The 17,957-nt window shown below is 38.6% G+C and overlaps 1 protein-coding gene across 1 annotated transcript in view; it reads left to right on the forward strand.

Moving 5' to 3' along the window:
* LOC142452538 (thyrotropin-releasing hormone-degrading ectoenzyme-like) overlaps positions 1 to 17,957 on the forward strand; it is a 187,329-nt gene that overhangs the window by 99,135 nt on the left and 70,237 nt on the right. The window contains exons 6-7 of the mRNA XM_075553813.1: positions 15,158 to 15,223; positions 15,838 to 16,025. Coding sequence (XP_075409928.1) covers positions 15,158 to 15,223; positions 15,838 to 16,025 — 254 coding nt within the window. The remainder of the gene's footprint in view (positions 1 to 15,157; positions 15,224 to 15,837; positions 16,026 to 17,957) is intronic.

Here is a 17,957-nt window from a genome sequence, read left to right on the forward strand (position 1 = left end):
ATTATTTGTACTATATATGTAGCTTTTTGTATTACGATACAGAGCTTTTTTATTTTCTTTTGTTACTTTAGTGATAGCTCCATTATTTTTGTTCCTTCCCTAATCATTGTATTACTTACTGCAGAAACATGTTCCCATTTCCACCGAGTTTGTAATCTCCAGGCCCCTCTGGGGAGGGACTGGACTGGCTTGGTGGTGTCAGGGTGAATCAGTACTGGTATGATATGTCTGAAATTTCCAACTATCTAATTATGACACTTCTAAAATAAGCGCTGACGAAAAAAGACAGGGGAATTGACTATTATAAAAGTTTTCTGTTTTTAATTAACTTAATATTTTATACTTCTGGTTTACGTGATCGAAACTGTTGGCTCTTCAGTCTACTCCCTTCACCCCCCTCCTACTAGGATATGATAAATATATGGAGAAGAAATTAAGCAGCAGTTTTTCTAAATTACATTTAATTTAAAATCAAATATGCACGGGACAAAAAGCCCATCTGGAAAGTGAGCCAGTATGGCGTCCCAACCTGTATGTCTTCCTCACTGTAAGTGTCTGTCCAGTGAGAATTGTTGTTAAAAAAAATTACTGCAGGCTGTGTTCCCAATGGAGACTTAAATAGAGTTAGTGAAAATGCAGTAAAGAATTAGCAATAACTAGAAAGTCTCCTTGCACGTCGGGAACAAGTTATGCATCATATAATGCTACCTTTGAGGCCTCATTTTTGACTGTGTTATGCATATATCAAACAGCTTCCTAGACCAGTCTGTGAAGAGAAACTCGAAGCATCACTTTGGGAGGTCTGTATTCGTTCTCTACCGATCACAACACCCCAAACTCGTGCCGTAACCTCATTACTACCCTTTCCGCGCGTGGACAAGTTTCTGTGCTCAGTGCTGTTTTCCTTTCTTTCCCCGGGGTAACTGGAACTATAAATGTAATGTAAGTGTGCTCCTCTTTCGTCTCTCTATAAATTCTTGGTGATTGGACATGTCCCTCTGCAATGTCTCTTGCAACTCAAACCTTCAAATCCATTACAAATATTATCAAACAACATCCTTTGGTAATAGTTACATCTCTAATTTGCCAGAGTCTGTGCGGTTTCCATGCACACGCCTTCATCGTTACGCAGAGGAAGCAGTGTATGAGGTTAACGTGGGGGTGGGATGGGGGACGATCAAGAAAACAGGACAAACGAACTGGGATCTACTGCCTTTGTGCCATTCTTTCTTCCTAATTTGAGTCCGTTTAGTTCAGATCCTAGTTCTAGAAGAACTCGCAGGATTACTTTTAAAGTAACCAATTCAGGTGCTGATTCTTTGGACTTTTAAAATTACACGAGTCCTTTTAACTTCATTTATATTTGTTTTAATCTCCCTAATTAAATTTTCTCTTGTTTTTCGCCCAGTAATAAAATAGTAAAGCTATAATTATAGGATCCTTAGATAACATTGATTGGCCCAGTAGCTATTACAAAAATAATTAGTATGTAATACTATTGCTTTTTCCTTTCAAACAAAACAATAATGTTTTAATGATTTGGGCCTGGTTGTACCATTCTTCATGTTGTTATGAGTCCACATGAGGGAATTAAAATTGTGAAGAAAGATCATTGTTAAGCTTGATATAAACCCAAGCCCTAAAATCTATGTGAGAAAGTGGGTCACCTTCCTGCTGAACCAGAGAGAGTAATTTAATATCATCTAAAATATGGTTGAATAGAGAAAGATTTCTCTTGATTAGTATTTAACTGCTCTTTTCCATAAGGTAACCTACAACACAGTGTTTGGGTCCAATTATCAAGGTGAAAATTGCTTATGCAAATCAATGTAAGGCAATGAGGTGTGGATAAAAAGCAAAAAGGAAATATCATTATTATTGGTTTGTGCTCATAAAATTCTGATGGCCTGAAGTAATGACAGGCACGATGCTACAGGGAGTATTAGCAGCAAAGCATGCTCAGTAACTTGTGTTCCAGGGAGATGCTGCTGTCTGTTAGCATGTGTATGCAGGACTTTTGTTTGAGACCTGCAGGCTTACAGTTGTGAAAGACTGCTCCCTGCATGTGGGTTTTCACGAAAATGAAAACTCAGATAGTAATAGAAGAACAGACACAGTGTGTCAAAGTTAAGGTCCTTTCTGTGGAGATGGTTTGTGTTTCCGTCCAGATGGTGACTCAGTCACACTTAATCTAAAATGAATGGCCATGGACAGTTTCTGCTCAAATGTCTCTCTGTTTCATTTAAAATACGGCACAGTTTTATATATGTGATAGGGAAAAGAGTTACCGCTTGGTAATCATTGTTTGTGATGATACTTATGATAGTCTTACAAAACCGATTCATCACAACTGGTTCTAGCCATTTGGACTTTACCAAATTAGCATTTATTAACAAGTTAAATTACAAAGGCAAGATTAATGAACATGTAAAAGAGAAAAACATTTGATTTTTATTGAAAGATTGCTTGATGTGAAAATAGTTTCATGTGTAACAAATACTTTTAAAACTTAAATAGCCATGGCTATTTATATCTCTAAATAAAAAGGGATTACTTTTTGTCACTGAATTTGTTTATTGGAAGGCTTACACACGGAATCCTTACCATGTGCTTCTGAACTGCAAGCTTTCCTGTGACCTCTGCAGCTATATGGATGGAGCCATGCCTTAAGCATTTCGGTGCTAACTGAAGAGTCCAAAGTTCAAACCTCGTAGTTTCTTCTCAGGAGAAAGAAAGGCCGTCTGCCCCTGTAGGGAGTGCAGCCATGAGACTGACCGGGACAGGGCGTCAGTGCCCACCGACGGTCGCTAGGTATTGGAATCCATACAGTAGCAATGCGTTTCTGTGTAAGGATACAATTATTTGTAATCAACCAAAAAGCCTTTACTATTAAAGATGCACCCTTTTCTCTCCTTTTTTTAATTTGGACATTGCTTAAGTAAGACCAAAAAAGAATTGATGCATCTGAATTATGGTGAGAACATTTTTGAAAGTTCCACAGGCTCCCAAAAGGACTAAGAAGTCTGTTTTGCAAGAAGTACGCCCAAAGTACTCCTTAGAGATGAGGACTTCAAGCGTTCATCCTAGATCCTTACATACTTTTTACAAACAAACTTACATCATGTTTGGTAAAGTAGAGGGCCGGTGGAAAGAGGAAGGTCCTCAAGGAGATGCACTGACTCAGTGGCTGCAACATTGGGTACAAACCAAGGCGAAATGGTGAGCACGGTCCAGGACAGGGCAGTGTTTCATTGTATGTGAATCGGGTCGCTATTGGTTGGCACTGATTTGATGGCACCTAATAGAAACAACACATTCATTTTATTTATACTTTTATGAAGATTTTAGCCTTGTGTTTTATACACTTAAAATTGCAGCTTTTACTCTCCTTTTCAAAACTTTGTACAAATGCATATGCACTACAGATACTGAACATTAACATTTATATTGAAAATATCCTTCTCCCCTGGGATATCAAATATCTAAAATCATATGAAAGATGACATTTTGTAAGTTGGTGACTTAAAAGAAATCTGTAAATACTGCTCCTGGTCACGTGTTTGAAAACATACAGTAAGATCGAATGTGTTGAAAGACCTCTTTTCGGTCAATGGTAATCGTGCTTTAGCTCTCCTCTACCTTCTAAGTCTGTCTTGAGAAAGACACAACTTCACCTTGGCTGAACAAAGAGAGTGTGGGTCCTGCAAGCTATGGCCTTCAGACATTCTTTTAACTCAGACCTGAAGCCAAGCCTGAGACCACCTTTCAGCTGGTGTGTGAACAATAACACATGGGTGAAACTAACATGCCCCTCAGAAAAATCAAGTATATACACCTGAACAGATAGTATTTATCTAAAAGCAAAATCAAGCAGAATTGTTTCCAGTAAACTAACAGAAAGGGGGCAAACCATGGCTAATGAAAACAGGAAAACCAAGGCAGGAATGTGTGAAGTGCTGACACCTTGTGAGAATTGTAACCCCGGGCCAGGGAACTCCCCATGCATGCATTGCTGGATTAGAAATGAATTTGCTCTGGAAACTTTCATGTAAATCATAATAAATATTTTAAAGACAAAAAATGGTGGCATCACTTGCTTTCCTCAATATGATTCCATTTGTAAGCAATCTCCAATAGCCACCATCTGTTTGTTGGCTCAAGGCCTCCACCTGTGATTTTTAAAAACATTTAAGAACACTAACCATTTAAATATAAAAATTGCCTGTTAATACTTTGTGCTAACAGAACAAAATTATAGTTTTTCTTCCTATACTAAAAGCTATACTTAGTTATTTCTACAGCCCATATTTATGACCCATTAAATATCATTTATTCTATACATTCTTGTTATGTACTTATGGTAAGTAGTGAGTATTTAGTGCATGCTGTATAGAGCAGGTATAGTATACATTTCCATGAATCATAAAATATGATAAAGGATTCAAAGACAAATATATGGTGCTAACTGTGTTAAATGCTACGAGGGAGTGAGAGGAGGTAACTTTATCGGGTATTTAGAAGATCTTTCTTCAGAAAATGGATGATACACAAAGTTCTGAGGGATATAAAAGGGCTGAGGGGAGATCATCAGGAAGAGGAAAGAGCTTGTGCAAAAGGTAAGAAAAATTGAGCATGTCAAAGGAAGCAAGCTAAGGTGCTTGAGAAAAGTTGGAAGGACAAAAGACAAGGTCGGAGAGGTACGGGTAGGAGCCCGTCATGGGGTATCCAAATAGACTTTGCGGAGAAAATTGGATTTTATCCTAAGTATAGTGGGGTGTTCTTAAAGGGTTTTAAACTGGGATGTTCTCTATCTTTCTGCAAATATTGCAGTGGCCTTGAAAGAATCAGCCTACCATTACGGTAACTGGCTAATAAAATTAGAAGGGAATTTAAGTATCTGGTAAAAGAGGATGAAAGGTTGGATATGGCATAATTAGGTATGCAGAGGCAGGGACATATTCAAAATGTATTTTGAAGGTACAATTAGCGGGGACTTGGCGTACATTGGACGAAGAGTGAGGTGTGGGAGCAGAGGGAGAGAACAGAGTCAAGGACGCCTCTGCGGTTTCCTGTCTGAGGGCCTGGGACCAACCGGGAAGGACTGTACCGGTTGGGGGTTCCGAGAAGAGGGAGGGCCACCTCAGATCCAAATGGAGCAGCTGCCAAGGCAGGCAGAGTACCAAGTGTGCAGTGTCGCCAGTGCCTGGAGAGAAACACGTTTCAACAACAAGAAAGCGAGCAGCAAGGTTAAATGTAAGATACATGTGGAGTAGGGGAAAAATGGAAACGTATTCTTTTGGAAGACTGCAATTTTATTAGGTTGAGTGGAATGGGTATAAGCGCATACTTTTTAAAAATTGCAAAAGAAGGATATTAGAAAAGTGAAGTAATTTGCTATAAAGGATATAAGGACTCACAGAAAGTTTTTGTTTTATTGACTACTTCAATATGGGAGCCCGTTGTACTAACAAGAAAAGGAATTTGGTAGTGCTCAAGAAGAGAAAACTGGCATCTCGATCCTTGCGGTGGTGAAGGGACTAATTTTTATAGTAGAAAGATGCTTTCAATAAACTTGAAAATCTGGTAGTGGGGAGATGAGGGAGCTCCTTTCTAATTGTGCTTTTTTTCAGTGTTGTTTGAGCAAGGGTCTGTAGTGGAAAGCTGAGGATGAGAGGTGAAATGTGAGCATGTAGGTCTGAGAATAAAGAGGCACACCTACTAACTACTGATTGCCTCTTTGAGCTGGGTGATTATGAACGTATCATAGACTGAATCTGCTTAATTACAGGATTTTCTCCAGTGACGTTCAGCTGCACGAGTGCGGGTTTAGAGAAGAAAAATACTTGAATTCATCTGGAATTGTTTTTTTGCCAAGCTAGTATAATTGAAGAACAGAACTGAAAAGTTGAGGTGGCTATTTGCCAAGAATTGATTAAGATGAACTATGAAATCTAAGGAAAAAGAAGACAGAAAGTATCTCACACACATTAACAATACGAACACAAATAATAAACTAGTATAGTGTGTATGATTTTAGCACTGAAGAAAAGAAATTGCCTCTGAGAATATAAGAAATTTAATGTCCTTATAGAAGTGTCCTTAAGCCCATAAATGTAAAAATGTTCAAGGAAACCTTACCAATCTAGAACATGTGGGGCGGAACCTTCTGGTCTCGATTACATTGCTAGGCAGTCGTAGGTCCTGATGTCATGGAATGTGTAGGTATTGGAGAGAAGTGGAGATAGTGCGTATTTTTAAGTGTTACCTGTACGTCTTTCCAAACCTCTCCTCTTGAGGTCAGTGTCTGTACATAGAGGTATGGCGAGAATGAATGTCGTATGCCCATTTTCTGGGCTAGCTGCTAGCAAACCTGGCATCTCAGTAAATGGCTGCATAACTACATGTGCTAAGCCTTACAACTTCAGGAAATCTCTTAAACTCAGAGGGGAATTAGTTTTTTTCAGGTATAAAGTTTCGACTTCAACTTTTTCCTCCGTGCTTTTTGTGTTTAATTTGTTGTTATTTTAATAGTTTTACTGGGGGCTCTTACAACTCTTATCACAATCCACACATGCATCCATTGTGTCAAGCACATTAGTACATAAGTTACCTTCATCATTTTCAAAACATTATCTTTCTACTTGAGCCCTTGGTAACAGCTCATTTTCCTCCCTCCCTCTCCCACGCGCCCTACCTCATGAACCTTTGATAATTTGTCATTTTTTTTCAGGTCTTACACCAATCTCCTTTCACCTGCTTTTCTGTTTGTTGTCTGTCCCCCTGGGAGAGGGTTATATGTTGACCATTGTGATCGGTTCCCCCTTTCTCCCCCACCTTCCCCTTGCCTTCCTGGTATCACTACTCTCATTATTGGTCCTGAGGGGGTTAGCTGTCCTGATTTCCCTGTGTTGCAAGCTCCTATCTGTACCAGTGTACATGCTCTGGTCTAGCCAGATTTGTAAGGTAGAATTGGGGTCATAATAGTGGGGAGTGGGGGTCACGGAGGAAGCATTAAAGAACTAGAGAAAAAGTATGTGCACACTGACTGGCTCATCTCTTCCTCGTGACCCTTCTGTGAGGGGAAGTCCAATTGTCTACAGACGGGCTTTGGGTCTCAACTCTGCCCTTCCCCTCATTGACATTGATGTGATTTTTTTTTTATCCAAGCATTTTTCTCCTTTAGGTTAATTCATATAATTTCCTTTCATTGGCCCTCTGGAACATTTTGACTTCTCTTGGAAGTAAAGTTGAACAGAGAGAGGTTCAAACCAGATAGTATTTTTTTGAGCTTGCTCATAAAGTTTCTAATGTATCCTGATCTTTTTTGCATCATGTATATTTTTCTAAAGATTTATACTGTTTTCTGAGCACATGCTTGTAAGGTATACATTAATATTATCAGATGACTGGTAAGGGCCAAATTCCTTACCCAGTTCTTCTGAGTGTGTTGTCATTGAGTTGAATTTGACTCGTAGTGAGTCTTTGTGAAACTGACAAACAAACAAACACCACACTGCTTAGTCCTGAGATAAACTCACAATTGTTATATTTGTGCCACCATATATATTTATCTTACCAAGGATTTCCTTGCTGTGCACATCCAATATCTCTCAATTAAAATGCATTTTCGTTTCCTGTAGTCTCCTGCACTGGGTGCTGAGCAAGAGTAGGGTGGGGGCGGTGATGGTCATAGACGTGACTTAACGTCAGTGCCCTCTTGTTTCCTAGGAAATAGTGCATTTTGCCAGCCAAGACCAAATATGTCTGTTTGGTAAGCTTGTAGTGGTCTAAGTCCTTTACCAGGGCATTCAGCAAAGGCAGTTCCCAAACTTCAGTTTTACCAATAGATACATTTTATGTCTGAGTAATATTTCACTCTCGCAGTGAAAGTGAGAAGTAGGGCTATTTTAGTACTCCAGAGCACCCCAACAGACTATTACTTTCACACTATTTCACTTACAGGTGTAGGACCCTGTCAGGTTGTTCTGGAACACAGTACACATCCCAAAATAGAAATAACTGCCTTTCTGCTGGTGTGCCTGCATGTTGGAGTGTGATCTATAATTAATACATAAAATACATATAAAAACAAACCTGGTATAAGAATGTTTCGCTGTCTTTAATTAAAAATCAAATGAATAGACAACTAAAAATCTTCATGGACTTACAGTTTATTTTGAGTGAAAATCGTCTGCCATACTGAGTAGCTTATCATGAAAGTATGAGTTTTAAAATACTCATTAAGTAGAATGATGAAATTTTTAAACGTGCAAAATTGCATTTTGCTCCTGGAGAAATATCTGGATCCTCCTATAGCCAATCAAACTACTTAGGGAGATAACTTTTGGCATAAACACACATTTAAAAAAACCCACAGAATCAGAATGACATATCAACAATAAAGTACTTTTCAGCGATTGTTCTGCATATTTAAATAGCTTTGTTCTTAAATGGCACCTTGCTGTTTTATGGTGGCTGGAAACCTCCAGATCTTGACAAGTGAGTAAGGGTTCCAAGAGATCAAATGTTCTTCTGGGAAGCTTGACCACAGTTGAATGGTAAATAGGGACAATTAATACCTGTGCCTCTGTTTCCTCCTCTGTTCTTCTCTCTGATAATGAAAATGTGAACTTTACTGCTTTTATTTTGTTTTATGCTTTGTCACTGCTTTGATGCTCATTTTACATAATCTCATAATCTCTAACTAGTCTTCTCATATTACCTAAAATAGCATCTGGTCTATACTCCAGCTTTGTGGTATTTTACTTTGTCATCTGTCACTGTGTGAGTCTCCTTGCTGCTTTCGTTCAAGGTCAGGGATTGTAGAGACATCCTCTGAATGCTGGCACAGGCCAGCATTCCAATAGATTTTATCCCACTCTTGGTGACATTGCTGTGACCTGGCAGTTTGTAATCTGTGGTGGTGGTGTTCATGGACCCCTTCAGGTTACCACACTCTCACAGTGCACACACTGGCACAGATTGGAGTCCGGAGCTCGTGGTCCTTCCTCTGCTTATGGACCCCGGCTGTGGAAGCTTTTGTAAAGACAAGAAAGTAGCTTATTATAATTATGCACTGTCGTCGCTGTCGCTTTATGTGCACCTCCGTCTAAGAGCTTCTGCACAGGCTGCATCCCTTTCAGTTTCTGTGTGTGTACAGGTTTGTGTGTGTGGACTTAAACCTTCTGGTCTGCCTCTTTTGAAAACTTTCCCCGATACTTATTATGCGGAGCCCTGGTGGTGGAGGGGTTCTGTGTTGGCTGTGACTCACAGAGTTACAGTCTCAGAGACTCACAGGGGCAGGTCCCCCGTGCTACTGGGTTACTGTGAGGAGTCATCCACTCGTTGACAGTGAGTCCATTTTATAACACACACAAAAGCTGGTGGGTTATTAGGGAAATTTAGCCATATCTTTGTTTTGTTTGTTCAGCTTACGGCACCTTTTAGTATTCTATCAGTTAGGGTTTGGAGTTGCAAGCCACAGAAGCAAATTCCAGCTGTATTATCCAGAACAAATTTAGCGCAGGGTTCAAAGGTAGCGCATTGGGTCAAAAGAAAGTCTAAATAGCTGGGCTTTGGAAATAGAGTAGTAACTAAAGGGTTCTGTGAAATACAGAGAGGCAGCCAGAGTCGAGCTACAGAACTCTCAGATCCAGTTGCTGACATGGCCCCCACCCAGCTCCTGTCACCAAGACAGGACATACATTTCAATGATCTTCCTTCCCTTCTTTGCTCTACTCCACGGGCATCCACAGACCTCGAAGGGAGCATGGGGTTGTCTGAGGACAGGGGGCACGCCCATCCTCTCTTACCAGAGAGAGTGGCAAGTGTGCCTGTAGTATTGTGTCCCTCTCCTTGCTCTCTTATAAAAGTCCGTATTGAATTATTGCCCCCATCGAAAAGTGCTGTTTAAATGTCGGAAAGCCAAACACTGACATATTTTGGTATCAATTGTTCAAGGCACATTTTATCGTGATAGAAAGAAATAATGTTTTAAACCTGTTTCAACCTTCCTGCCATACAGTCAGGAAAAAAAAAATCAATGCCTGAATTTATTTATCATTTCTCAAACTAGTCGTGCAAGTAGATGACATCCTCATAGCAGAGTCACTGCGTGCAACATGGGGCCTGGTCTCACTGTAGAAAGCATTGTTCGTGGTGTGCTCATGAGCGAGTCTTCCCTTTTACTCATGAACTGAATTCTGACTTTGTTCAACGTCTCACCTTCACCTACTCTAGGCAGCCATATCCTGCTAAGGACTGGATTCTGCCTTTTGCAAGATCCAAATGGTACTGCTTAGTGCATCAGAAGCATGTTTTAGCTAGGTTGGTTAAATTATATACTAAATAATCCTAATATGTATAATTCATGACATCATAAAATTCTGATAAAGGAGAAATTTGAGGTATTGGCTGCAGGATCTGAAGCAAAGGTCTCTTGAGTCTTTAACATCTGATGGAAGGAACAATTCTGTCTCTGCCGACTGTGATATCTGAATCTTGTGCTTGGGCCTCAGCTGCTAAGAGCCCAAACTGGAGGAAAGATTCCACTAAGGGGGCTCAGTGAAGTGCTCCGGAGGGAGGGGCTGCACCTCTACTGTAATCTTCCTTTTCTTAGAGGACGGGACACGTTTTTATCACTTTGAAAGTCATCCTGGGGAAAAAATAAAGAAAAGTCATCATAGGGTAAATTTTCGTTTTACTTTCAGCTAAACACATCTAAAGTACGTCATGCGTCTTTGGTTTTTATTGAATGGTCCCTCTGTAACCTGAGGGATAGACTACTCATGCAGCTAATCTGCTGCCCTAACACACGGAAAGACTCATTAATAAGAGAGTAAGCATTCCATAACTATTTGCATGTAAACCTTGAAAGATAATAGGCCTTTACTTCCTCAGCTCAACATTTTACTTTCCCTCTGGCCTTTCTTAGTCCCACTGGCTTTTATATATGAAACGTTATGAACTGTACTACTTGTTAGCCAAAAGTGGAAAACCAAAAATGGTATTATATTCAATCATTCAAAATCTTTTGATATGGAACTGCATATGTATTAATGTAAATTATATATAACAAATAAACACTGAGAAAAATGAGTTTGAGTATTTGAGCGAATCTGGTGTGAATAGTAAGGAGCACTGTTGGTGTGTGAGCTGCTAATCTCAAGGTCAGTTGTTCAAACCCAAAAGCCACAGAAGAAAGATGAGCCTGTGCATGCCTGTCCAGATGTGGTTGGGAAAGCCTATACAGAGTTGCTATGAGTCAGAATGAACTCAGTGGCACTGGGTTTGGTTTTCTTGCTTTTATCAGTGTAATAAATCTTTTACTTCATTGCAAATTAGTAATAGAAAAGCATATTGACTAAGGAACCTCAGAAAACACACGCAGATTGAGCATTTATTGCGTACTATATTGGGAACACAGTTTGGTTAAACAGTGATAAGCCAAAACAACCAGGTCCTTACCTTACACAATAGAGCCCTGGTGGTATATTAGATCACTTATTGAACTGCTAAGTGCAAGGTCAATAGTTCAAAAGTACCAGCTGCTCTATATGATTTCTGCTCCTGTAAAGATTTATAACTTTAGACACCCAAAGGGGGCAATTCTACTTTGTGGTATACATCATAATCAATTGGATACCAGTACCATTTTGTTTTTGACCTTATGGCGAGAGGCGCTAGTCCTGCAGTGGGGAAGTGTTCTGTGCTAACCAAAAGGGAGCTCAAGGTGTAGTGTTTTCTGAGCACACCGTATTGGCTGGCTAGCACAGTGGTGTGTGGTAGGGTTGAAAGAGAGAAGAAGCAGTGGCAGGCGCTGTGTCCAGGTGAGAAGCTGTAATGTGTAGCGTGGCACCTTAGAGGAAGATTCAGGATATCAGAGCAGTAATGTGACGGGAAGGACAGGAAGGCGTGAAAGATGACTCTTTGGTTCACATTCATCATTGGGGAAAAGCCCTCAAGAAGAGACAGTTTGGGGGAGGAGAGTGAGTTTAGCTTTCTTTGAATATGACCCTTAATTATCTTTGGGGAATCTAGTGGATATTGGGCTGTAGACATATGTATGGGGTTTGGATATGGACCAGGGTCTGTGATTTCAAATTTCCTGATATCTTAAATGATTATATTACCTATCCCAATGTTATGTGAATTAAGTGAAGGAATATAAAGCAATTCAGTGTTAAGAGAGGCAAATGACATTATAGTTTTTTATGTGAAACATTCCTTAATTATTAGTGATGCTACCCTTTGGTTGGTTACGTAATTCAGTTTCCTATTCAGTAGCCTGAGCTTATTAAGAAGATTATTGTAGCTAATATCACCTCAATCACTATTGGTGGTGTAGTAGTTACGTGTGGGACTGTGATCCACATGGCTGGCAGTTCAAACCCACCAGCAGGTACATGGGAGGAAGACAGGGCTATCTACTCCCGCAAACAGTTACAGTTCAGAAACCCTCGGAGGGTCACTATGAGTCAGCATTGACTTGATGGCAGAGAGGTTTGGGTTATATAATATTGAACCTTCCTTTTAACTACATTTTAAAGTAGTTCACTTCACTTTTAACTACTATGCATGTTGGCTTTCCCATAGGTAGATATATCAGAATATGCTTTCGGTTAATCCCTTTTTAACTTGTAATCAGTTTATATTGCTAGATAGGTCTCATAAGTATATTCAACTAATCATCTTCATTATTTTCAACTTCTTTCATTTCTGAAATATCTAGTATAGACAGCCCATCACTGTTCTTACAGTGGATGTCAAAGCATTATATTTTATCCATTTATATTGTAATATCATATCTAATGTTGGATTTTCATATATGTGTCTATATTTATTAATAAATTTCTTATCCAATCATTGTCATATTCATTTACTGGTAGGTTAGAATAGAATTTAAAGTCGTTCGATGTAAACATGCACCAACCATTGGAATTGCTTTGGCTCTGTAATTTTTGGTCCAAGACTTTCACAGCTTCAGTCACAGGGACCTACTCAAATTGCATCTTGTTATTTACATTTTTTTCTCAACGACCTTTTGCCCATCACTGTTCCTCCATTCCCACGAAACCTTCCTAGTCTATACTAAGTGCATTATACAATTCATGGAAATAAAAGAATAAATAGATGATATGGTTTTTAATAGGCATGATCCTCACATTTTCTTTGTAATTCTCCAAAGACTAAGAATATATTTCCATATGTATATCGTTGTTGTATAAGAGAAAGGCTGGGATAACTAAAGAATATGTGTTTGGGGAGGAAAGACAGTTGAAATCTGAAGAATTCCAATGCAATGAATATTGAAGCTGATGGGATTCCAACAAAAACATACCATTTCTATCCTGAATATCCAGCCTGGCATATGAAGACCCCCTTCTTAATCCTGACTGATTGCCATTTCAGCTTGTTAGAAACAAATTGGAGCCTTATACAGAATTGGGAGAGTAAAAAAGACATTGAGCTAATGATCAAAATCAAGCTAAGATCCAACCGATCTCATGGTAGACTGACTGTAGATATTCTGATCCACCCCAAGGGGAAACCTGTATTCCTGCATCGGTCCTTTCCAGATCCATCGGTGTCCCTTTGCTGCCTCTCTTTTATTATCCCAATACCTCTGCATAAACAGAACTCAACAATAATAGTTCTCATTTAAATAGATGTTTCACATACATTTATAAGTTTCAATGTCCATTGTTTTTCAGTGTATTCAAGAGATTCCCCCAAGATACACACACAAACAAATTAAAAGCAAAATTTCTAATAATTTTAACACCTAATCAGAAAATGATTTAAATCCTAGTCCCAGGGTTCAAATAGAGAGTGCTTCATATAGCTCTCCTACCCAAAGCTAAACTCCAGGTTCAGATTAGTTCTTTGGAGATCTAAATTCGCAGTAAAGTTGTCCAGAGCATCTTGATGAGAAATCTGTCATTGCTAAGTCAGTGTGGATGTTGCTTCTCCAGGCGTCTGATTAAGTGGGAGGTGCCATCTGAACATGTGAGTTGCCCACAAAAGCTCAATCTGTCACAGGTGCTACAATTTGTATTTCAGAAAATCTGCTTCTACAACTTTAATTATCTCCAAAGCATCCCACTTTACATAAAGTTCTCAATGGAGTCAGCATTTTTCCCCCAGTTTCAGAACTGGCATGTAAATTAAGCATTTGCCTGTTACCTCCAAGTTCTAGGGCTGAAAGGATCTCAAATGAGACACTTTGCTTAACATCATCTATGTTCTTCTCCTTCTCCCACTTCGACATCGGAAAACTAAGTGCCCAGTCGTCATAACTGAGGACGCATTCACCGCGATGCATCCATGCCTCCCAGAGAGGAGGAAGGCTTAAATTAGAAAGAGAGTGTGTAGGTTTAACTAATAGTTGGGAATTCCTAAATTAAAAAAATATTAGACCAGGATAAAATTTCTTTTTAATAATACTTTTTCATCAAGTCAATGAAAAGCAATGTTTATCTCTGTGATAATAGGCACCTTCGCACTAGAAAGCCTGTGACAACAGTCCTCTTTGGGCAAAGTGATACCTCTTACCTGTTTGACTAACAGAAGGCCATTGGGACTCATTTACACTGGCTACGTAGACAAAAATCAGCCAGTCCCACTTGACCAAATCTTTCTTAGTTAGGCCTTCTGATAAGGGTCACACAAAACCACACATTGCTTTCATTTTATACTCTTCCATGGAATCTGAACTCGAAAGACATCCACCGCAGTAAAGATTTGTTATTGTCAGAGTTGTTCTTATCCCATGAAATATTTTTTTAGATTCCAGTCTAAAATCCTGATGGGCAAGGTTTCCCAAAATATTACACTGGGGAGGTAATTTAATTAAAAAAGCCAAGGTTGACATGATAAATGAAGGGATGTTTTTTGACCCCCCCAAATCTATAAATGATTCAACTCTCAAAAATAATTTTTAAAGATTAAAGTTATTTGATACTTAATTAGAAAATATGCTATGCTTAAGTTTTTTTGAATAGTTTAAAATTTAATTCTTATAAACCTTTATGAGTATTTCTCTTTGTATCAATATAAGCACAGCAAATAGAATTGTTTATTTGATTTGAGAAATGATTATATTAACTGGTAATTGCTTAGCAGTTAAATTGTAATTCAAATCTTATTTTCTTTGTAGGATTATTTAACCATTCATAAGTATGGCAACGCAGCCAGAAATGATCTCTGGAATGCCTTCTCAGAGGTAAAGTATAGGAAGAAAAAGAACCCAAACCATTGGTAACTTTTATTGACGCTGACAGTATGTTTTCATTTTGAGCTTTTATTTCCTTTGTCGCATATTATTTATAAATGTATAGTAATGAGCTATATAAAATGTAATAAAAATACAATGGGATTTAAATGTACTTAATGTTATTGATGCCTTTCATACTTTAAAAAGATAATAATTATGGAATACAATTTTAATATATTTGGGAAGTGAGTCATGCTAAAGTGAGAAATACTGCAAGTTTTTAAGGAAATATGTTTTCTTGTGTGCATGACAAATATTTAAATATACCAACTAGACACACTGGGGATATTTAATGATGCTGCATGTATTTACTTTACCAGTAAAATGTATTTTATTCTCCATTATGTAAAAAAAATTAATGCTAATGAAACTTCCATATATATATGCATGAAGCCTAACTTAAGGTGAGAAAATTAATTTTAGTAACACATTATATTAGCTTCACTGATCTTGAAATGTTTCATATTTAGGTAAATATTAAAGGTAAAAGTGAAAATGATTTAATATAATTATATGTATAATTCATGCTTATAAAGCTCATTTATCCAATTTGGGTTCTAAAGGCTTTGAAGAGGAATGGAAAATATGTAAATATACAAGAAGTCATGGATCAGTGGACGCTCCAGAAGGGCTATCCTGTTATCACTATCTTGGGAAATGCAACAGCCGAAAAGAGGGTAACCATTACCCAGCAACGCTTCATTTATGATATAAGTGCTAAGACCAAAACCTTTGAACATCGAAACAGCAGGTACCACTGACTCTCTTTTAATTTAACATGAATATAGGAACTTTTCTTTTTTCCATTCACCTTTTAATTTTAATATTTTAAGATAATTTTGACAACATAATTCTGAAATATAAGTTAAGACTCTTTTTATTTCTTTATTTCCATATGGTATTTTTGATTCCTTTTACTGCCGATACCTTACATATTTTAACCCCTGATTGATGAGCACACTTATGGTATTTCATTGAAGACTATTTTAAATTATTCTAATCATTTTAAATGTGAGATATGATATTTTACTTTTTGTTATAATATTTTTTAATCATCTTTAAGAAAGTTAAGGTGTGTTGTGAATTGAATGGGATCAATCTAGAAAACCAAATCAAAAGTATTTAGATAATAAATATTATCCTAGTTAACAAAACTCAAAATCTAAATAAATACCTTAAGGTGATCTTAAGTAGAAGTGGCAATATGAAAATATATTCTCTTTCCCTCAAATGTGGTGTTTAAAACTATAGAAAACACACCTGAATTTTGATTTGCTATAAATTTAACATTGGGGAACCCATTTAATTACTTAAAATTCAGAATATAAACATTCTATCCAATTTTTCTAGTTTATTTTTACTACTTTGTTTCAGTAAAGACTGAGTCAATGTAAGAAAGTACACTTCAAATCAGGCAGTTTTTAAATTTATATATAGAATGCCCTGGTAAGGGATTGGAGGGGTGAAGGGAGGGCAAGTATAGAGATCAAAAGTAATAAGTAAATAGAAGTGCTCATATTAGTTTACTCATGCTGTGTCCTATCACCTTGGGAAATTAGGATGCTGGACTTCATCATCCATTATTATGTAGGATTGGTGGGGAATATTTTAAACTTACATGAATGGATAGCATCTCCAAGTTAGCTTGATGTGAATAAAAGTGTTAGGGAGATTCATGAACATTTTCTGGTGGCTGATATTGGAACTCCATTTAAGAAAACATGAAGTCTTCACTGTTGTATTGAGATAAATACTGGTACAGCAGCTATACTATACAATACGATACGATACTATAGTATACGATACGATACTATAGGTGTAGGAAGGAGCTGGGCTCCACAGCAGTTAGAATGGAAAGATTGGCCCTGGGTTCTCACCCAGCCATGCTGCCGGGGACAGACTTGCAGGTCTGCTGCCATACAGATGAAAACCCAATTCTGCGCCATCAGGTTGATGGCGACTCCTAGCCCCCCTAAACACAGGGTTGAACTAGCCTGGGAGTTTCTGAGACTGTGGCTGGGGCTGGGAGTAGGACCCCCTTCTTTCTCCAGCGGAAGAGCTGGAGGCTTCAAACTGCTGACTTTGCAGTTTGTTCTACTCTCGTCAAGATGGGGGCACATGGAGGTTAAAGGCTCAAGTAGAGAGAGGCCTTCACCAGGTATGAGGAGTTGCCTTTTGCAATTAAACTCCTCGAACACGCAGAATAACACTCCTCCCTTCACCCTGTCGGGATCTGCCTGTCACTGCTTCGTCCCCTTCTCTGGGTCCCCACAGCTGTCAAAGGCTGCCCTGATCACCCACCGTCTGGCCCCAGGCGAAACACGCTTCGGCTTGGACCACGAAGTACACAAAAACGACTTGACTGTGGCGAAGCCAGATTGGGGCCATGCCTTTGAGAATGAACAGTCTGACACAGGCCTCCCCGATGCAGAAAAACAGAAAGGACACCCAGATGACAGAACAAATATTGAACAAAAATACTCTGCCAGCCCATAACCTGCATCAGAGGTGTCAGCCAGGAGCCTGGCTCTTCACGGGGGAAAGTCTCTCAGCATGAGTAAGCAGTTTTAGCACAGAGCGCTTAGCTTCTGCTGGCATTATAAAACCACCTGGATGGTTCTGAATCTGAGAAATTGGTATATAAAAATGTTGAGGAAAATTAAAATCCCCTTGGTGGCGTAGT

This window comes from Tenrec ecaudatus, chromosome 7 (assembly GCF_050624435.1).
Source record: "Tenrec ecaudatus isolate mTenEca1 chromosome 7, mTenEca1.hap1, whole genome shotgun sequence".
NCBI lineage: Eukaryota > Metazoa > Chordata > Mammalia > Afrosoricida > Tenrecidae > Tenrec > Tenrec ecaudatus.